This window comes from Haemaphysalis longicornis, unplaced genomic scaffold, assembly GCF_048455015.1.
Source record: "Haemaphysalis longicornis isolate Haplotype H1 unplaced genomic scaffold, Haemaphysalis longicornis Haplotype H1 scaffold_6, whole genome shotgun sequence".
NCBI classification, from domain to species: Eukaryota; Metazoa; Arthropoda; class Arachnida; order Ixodida; family Ixodidae; genus Haemaphysalis; species Haemaphysalis longicornis.
Genome location: NW_027526407.1, coordinates 23,500,970 through 23,525,141, shown reverse-complemented (window position 1 = coordinate 23,525,141; position 24,172 = coordinate 23,500,970). Strand labels below are relative to the sequence as shown.

At 47.2% G+C, this 24,172-nt stretch overlaps 1 protein-coding gene across 3 annotated transcripts in view; it reads left to right on the top strand.

Annotated features, from left to right (window-relative positions):
* The window catches only part of LOC144142304 (uncharacterized), a 32,958-nt gene extending 13,501 nt beyond the window's left edge, over positions 1 to 19,457 (top strand). For 2 of the 3 annotated variants that reach the window (XM_077673706.1, XM_077673704.1), the window contains 11 exons: positions 662 to 796; positions 3,040 to 3,105; positions 3,555 to 3,617; positions 4,260 to 4,286; positions 4,365 to 4,418; positions 6,589 to 6,648; positions 6,739 to 6,807; positions 9,250 to 9,309; positions 14,218 to 14,289; positions 14,506 to 14,584; positions 19,304 to 19,457. In XM_077673706.1, coding sequence (XP_077529832.1) covers positions 662 to 796; positions 3,040 to 3,105; positions 3,555 to 3,617; positions 4,260 to 4,286; positions 4,365 to 4,418; positions 6,589 to 6,648; positions 6,739 to 6,807; positions 9,250 to 9,309; positions 14,218 to 14,289; positions 14,506 to 14,538 — 639 coding nt within the window. In that variant the 3' untranslated portion in view covers positions 14,539 to 14,584; positions 19,304 to 19,457. The remainder of the gene's footprint in view (positions 1 to 661; positions 797 to 3,039; positions 3,106 to 3,554; positions 3,618 to 4,259; positions 4,287 to 4,364; positions 4,419 to 6,588; positions 6,649 to 6,738; positions 6,808 to 9,249; positions 9,310 to 14,217; positions 14,290 to 14,505; positions 14,585 to 19,303) is intronic. The other variant, XM_077673705.1, reaches the window with a different exon arrangement.
* Positions 19,458 to 24,172: the final 4,715 nt, after the last annotated feature.

Here is a 24,172-nt window from a genome sequence, read left to right as displayed (position 1 = left end):
CTCGTAAATGAGAGATGGACTATTTATTTCATCTGAAAATGTCACCTTCCCAATGACGGCTTGGCACTTCAGCTGATGGGAAAAATAAACGGGGATCAAAAGCTATATAAAAATACGATAATGAACAAAGTTTTGTTTAAATATGACATCGGTTTTCGGCAGTAATGGAAGAAAGCTCATTTAGCGATCGTTGAGACTACATTATAGGAATAGTCTGAATTGGGCACTTATAAATTAACTATAATGCATACGAAGTCTGAATTGGCCACTTATAACTTTCTATGATGTATATTAATGATTCTACAACGAGGTAGTATTTTGTTAGTGAAGCATTTAGTAGGACATGTGTGACAAGGTGCTTCTTCTGACCACTGCGCAGTCTTGTGTCGGGGCCTATTATGATGCTGAATCTGCTGTTTTTCACGTTGTGTTCCTTTTGTAGGCGAACAATATGTAAAGTTATTCACATACATTTACTTGTCAGAGAATCGCTCTTTTAATTTTATCAATGTAAAGTGTATAAAAGATGTTATTGCAAGTCTGGCCTCCGTGCTTTTTATCCCACGTACAGTGTGCTGCAATAAAACAATTCTGCACCGTTTAGAAGACTCGATGTGGTTGCTGTATGAAATATCTTACTGGTTCTTCTTTTCCACTGTAGAGTCTTTCAACATCCCGTTGCTCGGTGTGTGGGAAGGAAATGCTCAAGAAACAGATCAGCCAACACATCAAATCATGCCTGAAAACTCCCCAAGAACGGCGAGATTCTCTGCAGTGCGACGGCTTTGCTCAACCCGTGAGTGTAGTGTTTTTGTGTCGTGACTCGTGGTAGATGGAATTTTTATTTATGCGATGATAACGAGAGCTAGCGAGCAGTTATAAGCATTCAGTAGCCATTAAACAATACCGACCACCGCAACTTGCCCTGCTGTGGTCGAAAAGTACTGCGGCCATTTTGAGCTAAATAGGGGGTTGCTTCAGGATATTCGGGGTTAATTGAAATCCCGCCAAATTTCTGTTGTAGCGTTAAGGGGCCACGCAGGCCAAACACATGTTTGGTTCATTCGAAAGATTACCTCGTTCGAATCATACTGACACCATTGTTAACGTGAACTGCACTCAAATAAACTATATAATTAGGAAAAAAAGTAATGTCTATGCGACCCACAAGCTCATTTCCCGCTACAGAACCTATGATGTCATACGCACCAGCTCTGCGATTGGGTGAGGCCGGCAAAAGCAAACGAACATTAGGCACAGCTTATAAGCTTGCCGAACGAGCTATTTGCGCTTAAATTTAGGGCACATTCTTTTTACAGTAGTAAGAATGGTGGGATAAACAGTTGAAGTTAAGAAAGCACACGTAAACATAGAAGTACCGAGGCGTACTGCCGTTGGTACTGCGCGCACTATGCTTGTTTTAGCTGCACAGCACTGCGGCTCTTTGGGGTTGTCTCAGACGACACTGGCCGATTGGCGTAAACGAAGGCGTCGTACGGGGCCGTATAAAACAAGCCAGGTGCAAATACGGTCAGACACAAACCAAAGGCAGAAAACTGTACGCTGTGGTATGGTGGCGCCATCTGGGTTGACTAACGGTAAACAAGTCTCCACTTCACACCAAGTTTAGCTTGAAGCCCCGTTCTTATAATGTCATTGCAGACGTCGTTAAAGCCCACGATTTCGTGGGAGTATCAAAATTTTAACCTACATTGATTAATTACCCAATGAATAAAGCATCGTTTGCTTCCGGACAAGCGCTGGGGGCACTATAGGACACAAATTCTTTCGAATAAACCAGACTTGTATTTTGTCTGCATAACCCCCTTAATGACAAGTTGTAGTATTTATGCGCGTTAGACATCTTATCTTAAAGATCTTTATTTTCCTCTTTGAGAAGCGCAGAGCTCCAGGTTTTAGGGCATTGCGTTCCTCGCACCCCTTCAGCAGATTCATATACCAATGGATTTATTAACGCCTATGAAGTTCATAACAAATTTATGAGTACTTATACCATTTTTAATACCAACCTAGTTTGGCTGAGATTTCTTCCTAGAGTCAACGAACTAGATAACTATATGATGTAAACAAAAAATGAAACAGCAAGCCATTGTTTAGTATATATGCTGGTAGTTAACGTGGAATGTGGGTAGAGATTTGTCTCTGCCCTGTCGTTTTTTTTAAAGACGATAGTCTTTCTTAAGCTACTTACACGCAGAAATTTTGGTCTCTTTGTATGTATGTCGTCTGTCTGTCTGTGACTCGAGTCAGCCAGCCGGCCAAAGTGAAACAATCTGCGCAATAGTCTTATATACTCACAGCGAAGTCTCATCGTCTAAATCCAATGTCGATGTTCATACTTGTCAACATTGTTGAACAAGAACAGGACTTTACGCAAATATAAGGCGGAAAATCAACGCATAACTGATGTTTGTAGTGTTCCTTTATTAAACAATGCATGGTTTCTTGATTTTTGAGTTAGCAAATGAAAAACTACATCCACTGCAGAAAACGGTCGCCTGCTGTTGCCCGCGCTCCTGGCAGCATTTAAGAAATCAAACCGCAACAGCAATGAAAGGTTCCACTAGATAAATTCCGCGTTCCGCATGAAACGCACGTGGTGTAGAGCAACGCGGTTCTATAAGCGTTGTAGTAGGGTGCCTCGATTCATGCGAGTCTCCGCCGTATGGAAGCGCTGGCATCGAGGCACGCTACTTGGAGCAGTGGAACGCGGCAAATTTAAATTGGCTTGAGCAAACCTCAAGCGTGGTATCTTGGGAGGAACGAGGCGGAAAAGAACAGCATGAGAGGTGAGCGAGAAAAAGATGGGAGGCATTTACTTCGCAGGGGCCACACTCGACTATCGTCTTTTGTCGACATTTGCAACGAAGGGAGCATATACGCAGCCATTTCTTGTTCTTTTTTATTTCCGAACAGTGCTTTCCTTGTTGGCCTTGAACGGGCAAAGCTTTTAGAGGTAATGAAAATTGCGTGATGCCCTTTGTACGGTCTCTGTCCCTTTTCTCATCTTCATGATAGGAGGGCATGCGGAACCCACCTGACCAGCCTTCCAAGGATTTCCCAGCGCCCCTCAAAGTAACCGAGGTAAAATGCAACAACTCCGGCTTTTGTCGCTTTGAATCGAGTCAAAACCTAATGTTTTTTGTGCTGTGCCCGCCGAAGGCATTATCTACGCCACTAGATACAGTGTTTACCGCATGCATGGCTACTTATGTTTCAGCAGTAGACGCTCCCTAATTGTTTGCAACGGCGTGTACGGTGAGATCAGAGAACGGGGGATCTCTGCAGTAAACGCTGCTTAATTATTACTGTCGGCCTGTGACACAAAACTTATCTTATGGTGTCCTTTTCGCTCTGTGATAGCTTGTTCCTACAGACCACTATTCCTGACAGAGCGAAGACCAAATCACAGGTGACCAGACACTGTCCATGCAGTGTCAGGAAGTCCGCAATATGAAATATTTTCGGGGCTTTCTACAGACTAGGCCTTTTCTATGGTTTACAGTAACGCTGATGCAACGTTCTCTGAACAGGTGGCTGGAAGTCCGACTTCGATGTCCCAAATGGTAAATGTTCTCCAAAATGAAATCTCAGAGGTAAGAACATCGGAACACCTTTTTTGTAAATAATGACGTGTCAATGTATTATCATACAAATATATCGTTTCGCGAAGCTTTTTTTTTTAACATTGCATCACGCCAACGTGCGTACCACAGTTGGTTCCTCTGAATCCGCCGCTTTTGTTATACCACGTCAGATTGCTTCCAAGCTGCATTCCTTGAATCAATTGGGTCGTTTTAGCATTTTACGTTTTCAAGTAAAACCGATTGCATAAAGCGAACAATCGATAACCACAAAACAAGATTTCGAAAATGGTTCGTGCTTAACCTGGTGCATTCTTTTAATAAAATCAACAAGTTACATTGGCTATTTATGACTTACAAAAGCGAATGGTTTTTCAACGTTGTTGCATGATACCAACCGGGGTCGGATGTGTGATTAAGGCTAAAATTCCAGCTAAGACTCCAACGCCGTGGCACTGAGTGTACGGTACCTGTAAGCGATGGTGCTGATTCTGTCCCCAAAAAACTTGTGTGAAGCTTAGTTTCCTTTTAAATTTGGCAGGATCGTGGAAGGAAACACAGTTTTTAGCTCCGTAGACTTAGACTCCTTAAACTTCTTATTTTCGTTTAACCGGTACAACCTCAATTAACTAAACTCCCTTTCTTCGTTTTCAGTTGAAGCGAGTGATCAACCAGAAGGATGTAAGCATCTGCGTTCCAGTTTGATGTCCATTGCCTCCAACCATTGTTCTCGCTAAACGATTTTTCAATTTTTTTCAGAATGACATTCAACTTCTTAGAGAAACCTCCGTACTGACAGAGGACGTGCGTGGTGTAAGGAACTCCAAATCTTAAACCGGCCGCCGTGGCTCAGATTTTAACGCGTGCTGCTGTAAACCAAAAGTTCGAGACTTCGATTAAGTGAAGTATGGCTGCATGTGCGATATTTTGAAGCATCGTAAGCAACTGAATGGGGTTTGAAGTAGTGCTAATCGTCTCGCTACGGAGCACTGCATAGAATTACAAGCCAGGTGTTTCTTTCGCGCGAGAAACCTCAATTAGAAACTTTACAGATCGCACTCTTGTGCGGGACTCATAGATTACAACTCGGCATCCTGTTTATTATCTAAACGCACACTTCACTGACAATCTTCAATTCACAATCCACCATGCACTTACTACTTTCTTGAATGAATCCAAAAGGTGCAGCTATTTTTATCGTACGATGTTTTCTGGCTTCAATTGCGCGTTTGTTCACGTCTACATTCGCCGCGACTGATCTTTATCGGGATGATTATCAATTGGGAAAACCCGTTCACCATCGTCGTCATTATTGTCATCATCACTTTTGATGGGAGTTCTAACACGAGGCGTGGTGGATACTCTTCATCGCACTGACGTGATAGAGAAGTAAATGGGATGTCAAGTTCGAAAGTACAGCTGCTGCTAGCCTAAAAGTGTGGCCCTACTGAGCACATCACTTTCATTCATGCCAAATGTTTTGCCAATGCCACCAGGATATTATTTAAACCTTAATTTTCTAGAATATTTTAGTCTGTCGATATCCCAACGAGCATTCGCGTTGGCCTCGCCATCTAAATTCAGTGGGTTTCCAGCACCGTCGATAAACTCTTTCTAATAACTTCTGTGGTAACGTATGGCTTCCGCCACAAATAGGACCATGACTGCATTGCTGCCTGACCTATGAGAACGCTTAGGCGGAGCAACTGCCGGCATGATCTGTCAGGCTTAATCTCACCATGAGCGGCTATGCAACCACAGGGGTACCACGGTCCCTTTTCACTGGGCCCGCAAGTGAGAATATTCCATCGATAACACTTTTCCGTGAAGAGCGAGAGAGAGAGAGAGAAATATTTTTATTTATCGAGCAGAGGCTGATGTATGGGCCCCGCCCGTGAAAGGCGTCCTTAGTCCGCGATTCCTTGGCTTCGGCTTGCTGTCCTTACCCGCGTCACCAGGTTGAGCTGGGCATCCGGGTCTGGATTTGCCAGGGAAGCCCTCCACTACTCGAAGGTGGGGTTGGGAAGTGGAGGCAAGTCTGGAGTACATTTCCACGCCCATACTATGTGGTATAGGGTGCCAGGGTGGGGACAGTGAGCACAGAGGGAAGGTTGTTGGGTTGTGAAGATGAAGTGGAGGGGGTGGGACGGGGGATGATTTTGTATATAATAGGCTATAATTTCTGCGTAGCCAGTCAGTGGATGGCGTTGATCGTGGGAGGGGTGTATATATTGGCCACCGTCGGAAAGGGCTCGATATATGAAATCGCGAGCCGCGTCGTGAGCCGCTTCGTTGCCGGGGATGACGGTTTGTGCAGGAGCTCAGGCAATGTGGATATCAGGGCTCGTCGAGCTGCTTTTGAGGATGAGTAGGGCTGATAGAAACATGCGGCCAACCTGGTAGTTTCGGCAGGCTGTCCGCGACTCTGAGAATAGTGACTGGTTCAGGGCGGATAGTGGCGGCCAGCGCAATAGCTATTTCTTCGAGGACATCAATTGAGGTTGGGGTATAAAAGTGGTGGCGTTGATGCATTGGCCTTTTCGTGTAACTACACAGGCTACGTGGCCGGCGCGCCCAATGTAGAAGTATTTCAATAATGAAAACAGTAGTAATTTCGACTAAGGGAGACCTCTGTTGACAAAGAACAAAAGTAAAGCCTCTATAGCCACCCCTTCTATCGGATGTATCCAGCATTCATCCTGTCAAATTGTCAACTGTTACGGGGGAGAGGCATCCCGCATCTTTTGCAAACAGGTGGTCTTGCTCACCCAGAAAACGCACATCTGGTTATTTTACGTCGAAGTAAATGTTTTACTGCTTGGAACGAAAATTCTTGCGCGCATACGCGACAAGGCTGGTTAGTTACTCTACATGGCTAAAAATGAAAATCGCTGGCTGCGACCGAGCTCGCCGTGCAATGCTCGGTAATTTATAGCTGCGGCCTTCATTGAGCGAATCGATTACTCGTCTGCTTTCTTTATAGGTACAAATTCGGTGTGAAAATCGCATTGCGAAAGCGGCAAAATCCAGCACAGACTTGGAGGTAATATTCTTAAGAACTTGGAAGATGCTGCCAGTCCCGGTCATTTGTTTTCCCAAAACTTACCTACTTGCATTTGTGTTCTTTTTTCAGACGCTGCGTGTCCTGATGGACGAATATATGGCCGAGAAAGATGAAGAACGAAAAAAAGAGATTGAAGGGGTAGGCGCTGTTTCTAGTGATTGATTTGAAAAAGACGTGCAGCGTTGCTACAAGTCAATTTTAAGTACGGTAGCTGAAGATGGGGTTGCCCCTAGAAACCTGGCCACGAAATCGAAGGCTCCCTGGAAATAAAGTACGTGGTACAACGAACGATTGTACAGTGTGGGCGGCGGAGGGGTAAAAGACACTAGGGTCAGCAAGAAAACGGCCTGGCACAAACTCGTTAAGAACAGCAATGAAGATCTATCTGGCTCCATTTACTGGCACAAATGAACTAAATCCGGTGTGCTTGTGCAACCAGGTTAAATGTACATGAGGTAGTCCTGTAAATGCTTGTACTTTCACATTTATTGATTGATTGTTTTATTGATTGATTGACAATTTGGGCATGAAATTCCTCAGTCGCATAGCAAGCTGTTAGTTTAGCAAGCCAGCAGCCACCGTATATACCACGGGTGATTTCACAAGCCTCTTTCTCGTTGTTAAAAATGTCGTAGACAACGTAAAACAGGAAACTGTTGCCTTCGCATTTGCTACATAAACATTACGGACAGGAGACATGCTGATTTATGTATACTAGAAAGTAAATGAGTGTGGCATGTATACACCACCCCACTCTACTCTAACGGCCGTTTTTAGAATGAGATAGTGGCAAAAGCTGCACTCGCCGCCTCGCACTATATTCCTGACTTCATTTTGAGACGTCCGGAAAGTTAGATCTACGCCTGTTTTAAAAAAGCTTTCACGTCAAGCCTTCTTCAAAACGCGCCGACCACACGTATGGCAACCTCCCATTGGCACCTTTTTACTGCCACAAGGCGAAGCGGATTTCCACACCATTCCGTCTATTTTCACTCGCATGGTAAAGGATAGCAAACAAATATGTGGCCACCAACAGCGAGGCAGCTGGTTTGTGATCTCCCATGAGCACTGAACTATTTTCTGAACGAAAACCTGTTGGAAACTTTCATACCACCGCGTAGCGTACTCGTCTTTGTCTACGACGAGTGTGTAGGTCACACATCAAGGTAGCAGAAGTGAAGTGGAAAACAGTAACAAGAACTTGCAGCGTATCTCACGCCCATGTGTCACGCGTCCATGTGTCACGTCCATGTGTCACGCGTCACGCGTCTTTTTTTTCCGCCATGCCAAGTAACCCCCGTCCCGCTCTACATATTCTACCACCCTTCATGTACAGTCTTTGTCAAATTTTTCTAGGCCAAGTCAAAAGTGGGCAAGCCGCAACAAAATCAATGTACAAGCATACGTCCCAAGCCAGGCTGATACGTTTTACGCCACAAAGCTAGAAAAACCGCCTTTCTTAGTGTCGTAAAATTTTGTCACATTGTAAGGTAAAGCTTATTCTTTAAATTATTTGTCATCGAGCAGGCTTAAGATTGGCCTACAAAATTCTGACAGGGTGTAACTCTCCCTCCCCATCAACCACCACTTTCCGTTCCGCTTTTCTCCTGCTTCTCTCTCCCATCCCTGGGATCACGTGATCTATCCATCGTGGTTCACGTGGATGACGAGACGTCCCCGACTTGCCAGTGATTAATTAGTCGTCGATGGGTCACTGATCACTAGTAAGCCCCACTTGGAGCTAGTGATCTTTCTCGTGAGTCAGTGAAGAAATAGCAGATGAAGTGGAAATGTTACCGGCTCCTTAGAGTAACATACAGATGGAGAAACTGTCTGTCTGTCTGTCTTACTGCAGACAGACTACCGTCTTTAAGAACTCGTGGACGTTGAGCAGTCTTGAATTTCTTTCATGGACACTGAGAACCTGTCGCGCTGTATCACTCTGCAATATCCTTGCACGTCACATAACGCTTAACCACTTGTGAACGCCGTTTTTCTGAATCCCTGCTCCGCATTTTCCAGTTCTCAGAACTGGCGGGCATGACGACGTGTTTTTCGTCAATGTGAATCGATCCATCTCCTGGTTTGTCCTGTTTCAGAAGAGTTGTACTCAACGTTTACATTCCATTGCACTAAATTTTCATGAAATGTTCTGCTCTAAAATAAGTCTAGCGCGTTAATTCAGCATTGCAACTGTGATTCGGTGGAACACATTACAGCAAGAAAGAAAACGACGAATAAGACAATAGGCTTGCCCCGTGTTCTGTCTTAGTCATAGCCTGCCTTCCACAATGTGTTCCACAACTGCGAAACAACTTTCCCAACCATATATTCTTACGTTGGCTTCTGGAACACCCGTTTCACATTAGTGTCCGATGTTTTCAAGTACCGCTCATTTCCTTCGTATGTCGCTCTCGGGCTTCTACTACAAGCTTTCCTTTCTGTTCCCTGTTTTTACTACGTCTACAATACCGCCTTTAAATCTGTTTAGCTCGCGCGGCGTCTTATAGACGATTGCACGAATAAGCACTATAGACTGCCTGATTACTGCCTTGTAATAGCGAATGTGGTGGCTTACAGGTACATGAGAGCATGGCTAATATGCAAGCGCACTTTGAAGAGAGGATGGATACCGTGGAGGTAAGCGTGGCCCGGACAATAGGAACCTTATTTCTTCTACAGAAACCCTCTTAACAAGCATGCCATTTTTATCGGTACTGTTGATTGCAGCGTCTGAACCTTCCACGGTCGTCACTTTGTTCTCATTTTGGAGTGTTACCGTAACACTAAAAGTGAAAGTTACATAAGAGGCACAATTCCATATATTTCGTTGCGAATTTTTTTTATGTATCCTCTTCAAATGTATGTGATATGGTACAATTGATGCCAAAAGCCCACAATTTTGTACACGTCCTTAAAGACAATGATAGGGCACCCAATATACTTTTGAGTGAAAGTGGCGTTTCAAAGAACTGACGTAAAACGCTGACGCCGCAGAAGCACATGACACAAGTGCTAACCTCCAACTAATCATTTTTATTCAACGGTGCAGAATTAATACCGCACTTAAATAAAAAGTCACGTTACATAACGTACATAAGCCAAAAACAAACACTGCAAATACAATTGCAAGCTCAAAGAAAATGGCTCTCTTGGAGGCCACTGGAACGCAGATGTGGCGACAGTTTTGCAAACTTAGTGGCTTCCAGTTGTATTTGCAATGATCGCTTTTCTGGCTTATGTGTACTTGTCATGTACAAACGAAACGCCAACACGAAAATATAGAGTACACAAATAGCGCGATTTCTTTCCGTGCAAGTGCAATTTTCGTGTGGCTTTATTACAGTAAGAAAGAGTGAAAATGTGCATTTCCCAGTACACCACTAGCGAGCCATTATTTTATCGTCACAATCCACATTGTTTGATTTTACGCTTTCTGGTTCACATTTTCGTGTTCTCATTCTGTTTGTACATGACCCTACGTGTTGGTAACGTGAGTTTTCATATACGTGTGCGGTATTTATTATTCAGCTTTTACTAAAAAACGATCCGTTGCAAGTCAGTGCTTGTGTAGTGTGCTTCTCTGCTTCGTCTTTGACTAAAAGTGTGCGCTGGTCAATCTTCAGTTAAGAGGTAGGGGCGACAGAAGGCCATCGTCTTTCGGCGTCATCATTTGCAGAAAAGCAAGCAGATACACCGCCATTTTTTGTGATGCGGCAGCTGAGGAGAGGCCGACTGGCAAAAAGAGACGAAATTGCCGCGTATCTGCTTGCTTTGCCTGAGATAGCCTTGAGATATGCGGGTGAGAAACGTACACAATCACGTCCGACAATGCGACTACCGATGGCAGTGATGACAAACAGAAGGATGAAGCAAGCCGTTTGGTTGAAGGCGGGCGTAGAAAAACAATGAACCAAGTACTACCGAGAGATGCGGGGCGGACAACACCCACCCGCCGCGGTGGCTCAGTGGCTAAGGTGTTGTGCTGCTGAGCACGAGGTCGCCGGTTCTATTCCCCGCCGCGGCGGCCGCTTTTCTCATGGAGGCGAAAAGCAAAAACGCCCGTATGTACAAGATTTCCGCGCACGTTAAAGATCCCCAGGTTGTCAAATTAATCCGGAGCGCTACACTATGGCGCGCCTCATCGCCTGCATTTCGTCGGCGAGTTAAACCCTACAATAAATCAAGGGCGGACACCATTTAAAGTTCGGGAAGCGCAGTGTAAACTCTTTTTCGAAACGCGGTTAAAAATTCTGTGCTAGTGGACAGCTAAAGTGTTCAAGCAGCCTTACATAAAAATTGTTAAACGCGGAGGCCTAACAAGATTAGAATAACTGAAAAAACAAAGACAGCCAAGATAACCAAAAGAGAGGCAAGCAGACAATTGAATAAATGGGAAGAAAAAAGTGAAATAAAAAACGTCGTTAGAAATGCACAGGACTGAGAAGGGGGATATCGGAAAGAAAAATCCCTGCGATAACGCCACGGGCAATGCTCTGCGTTCAGGACTAGATATAAGAGAGCATTGGGTAAACGTGTACCCAAAATGACGTTATGTGTGTTCTGTGAAAAGAAAAAACGATTCGACAGATTTTGTTGGCATGTGACTGCGTCCGTCTAAATCCACATGAGGGAAATTACCGCCTCCCCGAAGAACTAGGGTGTCATTGTAATACGAGAATATAGTGTTCTCAAGTAACCTTCAAGTAACTATATTAGGCCAACCAATACGCACAACGCCTACTCTCCGGGTCCTTGGAGTCCCCTTTCATCATGACGGCACCGGAGCAGCACTCCTCCCACAACTGCAGGCATCCATCCCACAGCTGACTCACCTTATACGCAGAATACGCAGTAAAAATCACGGCCTCACGGAGCCGGACACATGCCGATTAGTGCAAGCTCTTCTACTGAGGAGAATGACATACGCCACGCCATACCTTAACCTTCAGCAGCACGAAACCACCAACCTTGATGCCTTAATTCGCAAGGCCTACAAGACGGCACTCAGCCTGCCCACCTATGCATCAAATGATAATTTGCTAAAGCTGGGACTACATAACACCCTTGCTGAGCATATTGAGGCACAACGCGCCTCAACTGCGAAGGCTATCGCTCACCCCAGCAGGCCGGGCAGTGCTCCAAGCGCTGGGTTGGCCATCACCGAATCATGCGGAGCAGCCCCAACGCCTCCCGCTCACCATCAGGACAAGACTGCGCGTGACTCTCATACCACAACATACGCACCCCACCTACAACCGAGGCACGCGGGAGGCACGAGTCCGTTACATCAATAATATGAAGCCGACCCTCAGGTTCGTTGCACAGACGTCGCCCGTGACCTCACATCAACCCGCACCGCCCTTGTCGCTCTCAACTCCGCAGGGCAGATTGCAACTGCGGCTACATACCGCTCATGCAAGGTCGACACTGCCGAAGCCCTAGCAATCGCCCACGCCGCAACAACCCATTCAAGCCTTCACTCCCTAACAATCATCTCCGACTCCACACAGGCCTGCCGCCTCTACCAAGCAGGCGTTGCCCCACCTCAGGTCATCCCTCTCCTACAATGGTGCCCGAAGATCTTACAATCACACTCATTTGGGCACCTGGTCACGCTGGACTCCTAGGGAACGAAGCAGCACATGCTGCCGCCCGAGCGCTTCACTCTGGGGCATTCCGATCCAAAGAACCGGCGAGCCGGACACCTCAGTTATCCCCACCTGACTTACTCACACCCCTCGAGACCACTTCCAAAGCCCTTCTATCTCACTTACCCACACATGGAGAACATACCCTCCTCCTCATCACACACTCACCAACTACGAATCTTACACATACCGCCGACTACAAACTGGCACATTCTTCAATCACGCCATCCTACACCACATCGCCCCCACCACATCGCCCCACCTTCCCACTGCCAGCACTGCAATACCTCTCTCACCACTTACCATCTAGTATTCTCCTGCCCATACTCACCTAACCCCCTCCCCTCCCCCTCCCTGGAGCAGCGGGAAACTGAGCTGACCAGCCCGACCCAGCCCGCCAGCAGGCCCTGGTCTCCCGGGCTCTCCAGTCAGCGCGGTCACGAGGCCTTCAGGACTAAGGAGGCTTCCCACACCCCTTCCCCTTCCCCTGTTGCTCCAATAAACGTTCACCACCACCACCACGTGTTATATAAGCAAAAAAGTCGGATAAAAAAAACCACAAGCGACTCAAAAAACAAAAGTCACGCAACCGCTTAACCACTTGTCTGTGGAGACAACCTCATCATCCGTAAGCGAAATTGACGGATGGCTCACGCACGTGTCTCCACGCTTTATAATCTTATAAGCTTCGGCTATTTCCCCCGCGCTCTGGCTTTTACTTCCCATCATCACGACTGTCCAATTAAACTGCGGAGCGCAGCCCCACTCTTTGCAGTGGCGGAACCGGTGCGAGGATGGCACGCCCTTCAGTGCCATCCTCGTAATGTGTAACAGCTGCCACATGCTGTGAACCAAATTTAGTTTCAGCCTAACTCTACTGGAAGCGTTCAAATCAAGAGTAGAACGACAGATACATTACCTTTTCCTGGGCTCACACATGTCACCATTCCAATAGAAAGAAGATACCCAAAACCACCAAACCGTGAACCAAAACGAGTTTGTGGAACTCTTACGATTTTTACGCTTTGAACGGGACATTTTATTCATGCCACAACCGAGAGTTCTTGCAATTTTTAATGATGAATGTCATCTGTATCCCGTTTCCTCTAAGGTACCATCAGTGCAGTTAGATATTTCCTCACATGTATGAGCTCATGTCATCCCAATTTTCGCGCAGACAATATTTACTTTCAAAATCACGGTTCTTCTGTCCTTCTGTCGCCATAGGGTATTTTTGAGGTTGAAATTACCTACAGGATAGACTCATTTGCTCTTCTTTAGAAACTCGCGTTTGGTGCCTTCAACGCATTTTCACGTTTACGGAATAATTTTATTCCAATATTCTGCCCATTTCTGAACAAAGTACATTTTTTCGAATGCCACTCTTTGCAGGTTTATAAAAGCAATCTTTAAACTGGCCATTTGATCTTCGGGAATTTCTGGTGACATCAGGCTGCGAAAGTTGGAGGCGCTAAGTATTTGCAAATGAGCAGGAGAGCGCACTTTCTCGCTTGCCTCAGAACAGCACGATAGCTTGGCCAAGGATACCAACAGAAGGGAAGAGGCGGCTACTGAACAGCGCAAGTTAGCACCACTCTGCAGTGAAGGTCCACCATAGTTAGCCTGATGGAGGTGTACAACTCTCGGGAATTGTACACAAACACCTTTATGACTCCTGAATTTTGAGGCCGACTCTACAGAAGCCTAATACGGTTTTGAATACTGCTGTAACTAAGCCCTCTGATGTACTAATGATGCAACTAAACCAACACCAACCTTTTCTACTATTAACCTAGGTGGTTGCAACGCCATTGTTTCAGTCGTTTCCTACACCCAAGCTGTGTTCTTTCAATTGGTATGGTTTTCGCGTCATCCCTATTTTTGTTTGTTATTGCAGCAGCGTATCGATCGATTCCAGCGACGCATCGACGAATTCCTGCGGCGCATCGACCCCACCCACGCGCAAGAGGTACGTAAATGAATGCTTCAGTATAGGTTTGGCCAAAGTCCGGCAATGAAAAGTATTAAGGGACTATGGTTTGGGGTTCGCATTACTTTTTCTTCATGAAATCACTTTTACTTTTGGGGTAAGCAAGTTTGTGTATTTTCCCCCTCGAGTAATAAGCGAATTAGAAGTAGCATGATCGAGCACATCTTTTGGGCAGTCATTCCTAATTGCTTGCAGCTCTCCCTTCCGGGCCCTTGCACAATCCAGTGAGGGCAGCGACGCAGCCTCCTGGGGGTTCCGACAACGTTATTTGCAGGTAACCAAAGAGTTTTAAATGCAGAGCATTTCTTTAACTCACATGTAGCGTCCGCCGTCCGTCCGCAACAGCTCAGCGCGCAGGTGTGCCCTCTCCCCCACTCCTCCTTTCCCGCATCACGCTACCATCCTCGCTCTCAACAACAGGTCCGCACCCCTCCCCCTACACTATATAAAAAAATAATACTTACCGGCGCCTGGTTTCGATCCCACGACCCTACGGGCGGAACGCAAGGTACATGGTGCTCTTCCCACTGCGCCACAAAGCCGACACAGATTCAAAGGCTACGAACGCGCCTTATATCCTTGACTGTCAAGAAGCTGCTGATACAACGCATTCACTACCTGTGGGTGGAACGCGAGGTACATGGTGCTCTTCCCACTGCGCCTCAAAACCGACACAGAATGAAAGGCTACGAACGCGCCTTATATCCTTGACTCATTCAAACTACGTCAAGAAGCTGCTGATACAACGCATTCACTACCACCAACTCCCCAAACACTAAACGTTAACGCAATACACCCACCCCCTATGCGACGCATTTACTCGAGTCCCCCTCGCGGGGAGATGGGCCCAATTTTTTTGAGTAGCAATAATGTTTCCGCGTACCTATCGCGTTCAGCACCTCCCAAAGCATCAAATTTAGGATGATCAGTCATATGCTTTGTAGGTGCTTTGAAAGTTGGGGCTTAAGACATTCTATGATGATGATAAATTTGTAGTCCCAGAACCAGACTGCGTTATTTTGCGGCGTCTAAAATGGATAGACTTCTTCAGAGCTCGGCCCTGGGTTATCAACCTGAATCTTTAGTTCAACAAGTTTTCTATCCACTTCAAACATCCCACATACTGTAATTATTAATATTATTTGAATGGTTACGGAAGGGCGATCGTGCCCTCTGCATTCCACTTGAACTACACTTTCAAGGGCCCTCACGGATGATCCAATCGACATCATGAATAAAATTATGGGATGGAAGTTATTTGCTCCTTACGAGAACAGCAAAACTCTAGTTGTAGTAATGTGTCAGTAATAAGTTACATGGAAAAAACAGGAGAATTGAGAATTGGGTGATGATTAGCCTTCGCACTCGGGTCATACATTCTGACAAAATGACATGTTGAGCCTCGCGCTTTGGACAACTGAAACCATTTTTTAACACCATGATTTTTCGCTCGGTTAGAAATACACACTCCCTCCACCTAATCCCAGCCTCTCTAGAGAGCAACAGACAGTCATGGGCTTCACTTAATCTGGGTCCTTCCCCCACACAACCAACAAAACTACACCTCTTGTTTCCAAAGCAGTACCCTTACGAGCGTTAATTTTGTGGAAAAAAAACTTGGATAGATTCGCCACATAATTGGGAAGTGCGGCTTCAGCTGAGAACCCTACCCCTCCTATTTTTTCTTACCCTGTGTGTGCGAGATTTCGGCGCATGTTAAAGATACCCAGGTGGTCAAAATTAATCCAGAGCCATCCGCTACGGCGCTCCTCATCGCCTGCATGGGCGGGGTAAACCTCGCAATCAATCAATCAATAAATCAATCCAATTTTTTTCTCATACTCTCTTTTAGAGAATTACAGCCGGTATTCAACGGCGCGGAATGCATGCAGGCAACCAAGTGTGCGCCGCCATATCTGTGGCCAAGCGTCTGTTGCTAGTCGATGTGCACGCGGCTAGCAGATCAGGCACCCCTCTTCTCATCCATGCAACCGTGTAAGTGCGCTCACGGCCGGGCTAGAGCAGCGGCGTGTGCGCGCTGGTGACGGAACTTTACGTCGATACGGGGCTGCATTGTTCTCGCTGCTGCCGCCGCCGCCGCTGCGAAGGCCGTATCAACACAGCGCGCGCCGCCGCTCTAGCCCGGCCGTGGTGCGCCGTCATTCGTTACGTGGGGCTCCGCGGGATGGCGGTACTTGTCCATGCTAAGCACGACTGTTAAACACATGGTTGTTTCACGTTACAAACTCTACCTCACCGAACGCACAGTATTCCCTTGAGTCCAATGTCAGTGCGATGAATAACATCTCTGTTGACGCCACCGTTTAGAATCGGATTGGAAAGGAGCAGATGACGCACGCCGGTGTTTCTTTTTTCTTCGGCGTGCGGGCGCAGTGGCCCAAGCCGCGCCGTGTCCTTGGCGCATCGGCCATGTCTGTGGCCGTTTTCAATGTTGCCAGGCGAAGAAATTGACCGCTAAACTTCTCAACGAATAGCACCTATATGAGTTCTTAATAACCGGCATCTCACTGCCGACACAGCTTGCGCTGGTCGACAGGGCGCAGGCGGCCAGGAGGTCACATGGGCTCCAGTGAACAAGGAACCACTCCCAACGGGCCACACGACCAAGAAGAAACCCAATTCTGGAGGCTTAGTTTTAACTTGTTTTATTGCATGCAGTTCATGCAAAACCACTGTTCATTTTGTTTGCAGCAAAGGCTTGGCCGCTCCTCCGGTTCGGCTGAGTTTCCCGTCGCAGTGGGTCAGTCACTCAGTCGTTATGCTGCTGATCTTGAAAACGCAGGTTCGAAGACGCAGGTTCCAGCAGGTTTGTCTAAAGCAGGCAAAAGACGAAAACACCTATCGGGCGAGCTTTTGGCGCCCGTTCAAGTTACGATGTGATCTTGATTACGGTGCACTCATAGCCCAGTCGCAACTTTGGCGCGTAAATTCCCTAAATTTGAATTTTCTTACGCGGCGGCAGAGAAAATGGGACGAACGATGGTTAAGGATGATGAGCAACCTATTTACAGTATGTACAAAGCAGCCATGAGATAGCTCGTGCAGGTTGCACCCAGCTATCCCCTCGTCGTCGATGGTTGGCCATGGCACCATGGGGGATTGTCCAGTTATGTCCCGTGACAATGTTGTTGTGTGAGCAATATACGATGTATATAGGCAAAAGTGCAGCGTCGCTCCGCTCAGTCGTACGAGCTACAGAAGAGCACAGAGCGACACCGTGGAGAGATCTGCCTTCAAGAAAAAACTGGCGAAGCTTGCACTGCACTAAGTCGTGCAAGGCTTGAACCATAGCGAAACTGCAATTTTTTTTTTCTACGTGAGCACTGAAGGACACATCCCCACGCACTTGTACAAGTTTTAACTTTTTTATTTAGATTTTCCGTCATCGCTTTGCACTGTGCTCGTTGTAATCGTCATATGCGTCGATATCGTCATCTTCTTCATGCCAAGCATTAAATGCACGGTAGCGCTTGACGACAGCTGGGGCGCAGCGGCGGCGCGCACGTGCACGACGCACGCGCGGCGTTCCTGGAGTCTCGTGGAGGTTCCGTGGAATAGGTCGTGCGCCAGCTGTGGCGTTGTTGGTTGATAGGCAACGCGTGGGACTCCTAGGAGTTTTCGCAGTTTTTTTTTTTTTGCTAAAGCCACTGCGTGAGCCGGGGACGCTCGGCGGTCGCCGCGAGGCACGCGCTCACGAGCGCTTGGCATTTTCCTGGTATTTTTAACGCCTAATGCGCCACACATTGCGGTCAGTTGCAACAGCTCAGCTGTTAATAACGGGCTTTATTCTAGAAAGGAGAAAGCTGCCTTCGTAGCGATACATGCGTTGCCAGGGCGACATCGATTTGAAGCGCGGCGCGCCACCTGCCTCTGCACCACCTCGACGGGTCTTATGACTCCCGCTACCGCTTGCACGTGCGCTATGTAGTACGGAGTGTGCAGCCAGTGTAGGGTGGCAAAACAGGAAGGCGGGGCAAATGGTCCGCATCGGGCCTCACGTTCAATCAATCAATCAATCAATCAATCAATCAATCAATTTATTAATATCTGAAAATTGTACAGGGAGATGGATGATGCTCATATATATTTTTGAAGATCCGCCAAAAGATACTAAATGTTTTTAGCAGTTGAGCTGTTGTTACTGGTCGTAAACGTGCCGCTGCAGGAAAAAATACCAACAAAAGGCCGAGTGCTCGTGAGCGCGGGCATGGCGGCGACCGCCGATTCCCCGGGTCACGCAGTGGCTCTATATCATGAAAAAAAAAACCGTCGAGCGCTGTGTCCAGCGCTACCGCGAATGTAGGAAATAACTTCAGCGCTAATGCTAAAGCTTAAAATACACCCTGCTTGGGAGGGGTCACTGCGGCCACCACATTCTCTAGAGGCCATTAACGATAATTGGAGACATGGCTACGAGTATGCCAATCCTTCCCCAGAGGACTTGCTCACCCCGCCACCGCTGCCTCGAGTTGATAACCAAGAGGTGGTGGAAGACATAAATGCTGAGGATGACTATGCATCATTCACTCGCCGCGAATAAGACGACGACATCTTCGATGCATATGACGATTACAAGCACCGCAACTAAGCAAATAAAAATGATGCTGGAGCTTAACTTTGTGTCCTGAAATGCTCACCAACAACAACTTCGCCATTCAAGTCTTGCGCGTGAATGCAAGCTTCCCTCAATTTTTTGTCTGGTTACCTGTCCCCGCTCTTCGGTGATAAATTCCGCGGGGCACTGCAGCATTAAGACACTGCTACTACTACAAAGTGACTTTTCCTTGTGGCTGTATTTTAGCCACAAGACAAGTTCCTTCCGCTGCAGGCACACTTCCCCGTTTGCATTCGACTGTAAAAACTTTCGCGTCGTGAATGAACCCATGTCTGAAACTGCACAAGACTACTTTCAAGCACTCCTTCAGGATTATACGCTTTTAGCGATTAATATTTCCCATGTTCTTATTTACAGGTGGATGAAGAAGGATGGCAGAAAGTAGAATGAAAAAACCGTCGCCATTGACCGGGCAGCTTTGGGTAACAGCTACTACAAGTCGGTGTGGCATGCTTCAAGAATAGAGTTCAGTGAAAGTTGTATCATTCAAATAAAACTTACAGCCTCGTTACCACATAGCTTCCCAGCTCGAACCAACACGTCTTCTTGCCCAGGTGGAACCGGGACGGACAGACAGGCACACAGTCACACAAACACACCCACAAACAGACAGACAGACACACAAACACCCACAGACAGACACACCGAGACACACACAGTCACACACAGACAGACACAGACTAACGTTGATTGGTCACGGCCGGGGCGAATAAACCAGCGACGTCTTCGCCGTCGTCCGTCGGACAGCCGGGCCCCTTTTGGGCAGGGGTCCAGTGCCGTTGGCCAAGCGGGCCAAGTCTTCTTGGACTTGAGGGTTTGGGTCACGCAGGGCGGCCTGCCAGCGCTCCTCGCTGGTAATGGCAAGGAGAATCGGGAGGGATCCGTGCCTGAATAGCAGCATATGCTATCACAGGTCAATATGATGTGGTATAGCGATGAGTTAGGTACAGAACAATACGGACAATGCGTCTATGTAAATTTCAGGAAATATCGCAGACATGATGGCAGCGTTGGGAAAGTAGCAAGTCGGCAGATGGTGATAAATGACTGCCAAGGATCGCGATAGAGATGGATGAGGAGGTGGAAAAGTGGTATGCTCCTAACGGTAATGGGCGAGGATGTCCCCGTATGTGTGCATCCTGTCCCGTAGAGTGAATATATCAGTGATTGGCGACCCCATCGAACCTTTGGAAGACCAAAGCTCGAGCCGCTTCGTGGGCGGCTGACTGTCCAGGTAGCGCGGTATGGGCGGAAAAGCCCAGGCGAGAGTGAAAGAGCGGGATGGTATGTTCTCTGGCTTCAAAAAGACTGGTAAAGTTGCTCGGGAAACACTTTCGTAGAGAAAATTTAGGATAGCTGATTTAGAGTCGCTGATAATAGTTGTTTTAATGTGGGGGCTGTGGACCATAGCCAACGCGATGGTGGTTTTTTCTCCCCGCCGTGGGGGATGTCGTAATAGGCGGATGCAAGCGGTGCTTGTGTCGAGTCAACTACCGAGCGGGTGAAAAAATTCCTCCGAGCTTGGAATGAAAAGCTAAAAACCAAATACCCTTTTGTGTTCCAAAAAAAAAAGAAAAGGTTTGTTGCAATTATCTTGTTTGTCTGCTGGTCCGAGCGCATTTATGGAAACATGGGGTGTTTTAAGAACTGTATTATGACGAAAAGCGAAAAAGTCCGTGCCGAGATCTGGGCATACGTTAAAGATCCTAAGATGGCCAAAATTAATCCGGAGCCATCCACCACAGCGTGCCTCGTAGCCAAGGTGTACCTAAGTGATCGTACCAATAAAAGATGTAATCGGTAATGTATCATGGAGTGCGAGAACCGCCCAAAATTTGCGTGTGCAATTATATGTACATGCCAAAGTCAGTGGAGCGTAGATGCTCTTCGAGGCCGTAGGGGTTAGAGCTAAATTCACTGCTTGACGCAGTTCCTTGCTGCTACCAAGAAGAAGCGCACACTGAAGCAGTGGTTTAATAACAGCGTTTGTTCGCTGCTTCCAACAATAGTGGCCGGGCAGTTATAGGTCGGCCCCAGGGACGATCTTCGCAGACAAGGTGGTCCTTCCAGAAGTGTCCGTGACGGCGCGTCCACGGCCGGAGCTAGCTGCCCTCACCAGCGTTTTCCACGATATTTACAACTGCCCTGATTCGCATAATCCCGCTGATCCCAAGCGTCCAGTCCGTATGAAGGTTCTGAGGAATATCGCAGAATAGTAACGCAAAGCTTTGCTAAGTTAGTCGTGCCGAGTTTCGCAGTCACCAGCAATTTGACCTTCATTTGACCTAAGCTGCGCCGTAGCCTTGGCAGCGCGCTACGTGACTCTCCGCGCCGAGCTTCGTCACCGCCACCAGCTTGGCGCATGCGCTCTCCGCAGCTGGGTCGCCGCCTTACCACGCGACTCGCCGCACGCCTGGATACGACACCGCCGCGCTCGCCTAGTTAATGCGAGCTTGACCGTGGATGACAGCGAGGCCGGGCCGTCTTCTGTGAACGTCGCGCGGGAGCGGGGGGCTTCGAGACGCCGTCGGCCAGCGGCGTCTGACCACACCGCGGATACGGCCTGGCGAGTTGCTTCACTGGTGAGGGACCGCAATGCCAAGCGCGCGAAGCTTGAGTCAGACTGAGTAAGAGAGAGCCGTTCAGCTCGCAAAACGCCAGCAGCGGGTCCAAAACTGTTGACAAAGGCAGGCTTTGGACAAATAGTATAATAATTACAGCTAAATCAAAGCTTAACCAAGTGACACCAAGACTTAACCAGGCTAAACCAAACTTTCGCTTTGCATATCCAGGATTATCTTAACTAAGCCGCAGCCATTTTTATTGTATTTATTAATAATCATGAACATCCCGCAGGCTGAGAATATGCAGTCTTGGGAAACTGTGAGCGTAGTAGTATTCCTTGCCTCGTATATACAAGTAGAACCGTCCGATTTTGCTGTAGCTAGTATGAAATATACGCATCTATTTAGCGGTTTGATGTGGATACTTCTAGTCTACACATAGCCACCTCCCAAAATTCACTACGTCTGACATCGGCAATGCCACCCAAGCCACGAAGCACTCGCAGCCAACGTCGTAATTACTGGTTCTAACTGTGGGACAATCTGCTACACCCGCACGTGTAGCGGAGCGAAGAGAATAAAGCGCTCTTGCCACGCGTCTCGCGCCGTGCACCTGACATCATGCACGTGTCGCTGGGCAAGCTTACCATCCAACATGGTGTCAGAAGTGGGATGTGCTGACCGTTGCTCTCCGCCTGAAAGACACGTCAGCACACCCAACCACCCCTCTTTCTGAGTCCGCAGCTAACCTTCCCGACTTTGTACCTTTCCGGACCTTCACCTACAGACGTCAGTACGTCAGTACGTCGTGAAAGACATACGTAAAACACAACGACACCATGCAACTTTGCTTCCCTCGGAAGATTACTGTGACACAAAAGAAATAAGTCAATTTGCATTTAATCGGACCGGATAATGAGACAAGAAGAGGAAGATATGGTGGTGACGGCGCCTAATATTTTCTCGCACAAGCCGAATGATCTCGGGTCCGCTCCCTTGTAATTGGAACATTGAGAGCGCAGGGGGCGGGAAGGTGTCCATATCTAGCCACGGATAAACCTCAGGCTCAGTTTAACCCTCTGAAGCAAGCACGGAGCCCTTGGCCACGTCATTACAAAGGTAGAACGCCGCAACAGGATTCACTGTGAAACAATGAAAGTCAACGTACAAGCTGTTGTTGGACTTAAACTATGGATATGCATTCAGCGTACCAGCAGCTCGTTCTCGTATGTTCGTCTAAATATGACATGATGACCTTTGGTACATCCTACGGCTATATAAAACGCCGGGATAGAATGTTTCGTACATTGAAAAGTTGTACGTTTTGAGAGTTGAGAATTTTTGGCACCACCAAGGTGCGTAATTTTTTGTTCATTGCAACATTGCGCGCATTCTGCCCATGCTGGGCCTCCTCGATTTACCAGTCCTGGACGGTCAGCGGGCAGTCCGAGGACTGCCCCCGGGCCGGAAGCCCCATAGGAATACATGGCAAAAACGAGCGCCTGATCGCGTCTTGGGCAGTGCGCGAACGATCCGGGACTGATAATCGAGGAGTCCCAATATTGGCGACACTCGAGCGAACACGTACTTGTAAGCCCCACTCTTCAACACCGCGCTTTGTCCCCTCCCTAACCTCAATACGATATGTTTATGTTTGTGCTAAAAACACTCTTTTCATCGAATATCCTGTTTGCTGCACTCTGTAAAATCACGTATGTCAATCTTTAAAGGAGGTCCCGTTGCAGTCTGTGACTTTGGGACCAAATTCTGTTGATCCTAACCATGTACTCAACATTCTATTTATAATAAAATCTTTTCACTTGACCTGACCTGATTTTACTTGACTTAACGTCTGCTGAATTCGCCATCTCGTAATGGCGGCACTTTCTGGCTCCACCTTGGCTACCCACGTTGTAACAGTCTCGTCAAGAACCCTGGCTGCACCCTACGTATACCTCCTCTAACCAATCACAATAGAGCCCTCCCTCCTGGAACGTTCCGTATACAGTCGAGTCCACTTATAGCGATACCGTTTATAACAATATATCGAATATAACGATGAATAGCTACTACAACTTCCGTATTCTTTTTATGGTAAAATAACCCGCTTATTACAATGCTCCAGTGCCACGATAGCGGATATAACGATTGAATCCGGTTATATTGTGCACCAAAAGTGCAACAGTGACGACTCTAATGACGCGGTTGCGCAGCCTACTCAGGTAGTGGCTTCGTAGGAGGTCCAATGCGTGACACAGCCCCTCGGGGATTTTGTTTCCGCCAAGGGCACTTACCTCAGATTGGTTAAGCACCTACAGATGCTCTTGGAAAAGATTTGCGCTGGCTTCACATGCGGCAAACAAAGGTGGCCGACTGTGGCTTCTTTTCCGCAAATCAGTAGTAGTACGACCTTGATGGCACGCGAATAAAATGTTTTGAGCTCTGTTTCGTCTTTTTATTTCGCAACCCCCTTATAACAATTATCGGTTATAACGATGGGATTTCCTTGGCACTTAGAGACTGTTGTAAGAGGACTAGACTGTATACGGAATTATGGTAATACTGAGTTCATTAACCATGATGACACAAGGCCGCTATAAAACAAGACATATCTTTGAAAAACCCGTGACAATAAAATAGTGCATACCATTCGAAAAATTTG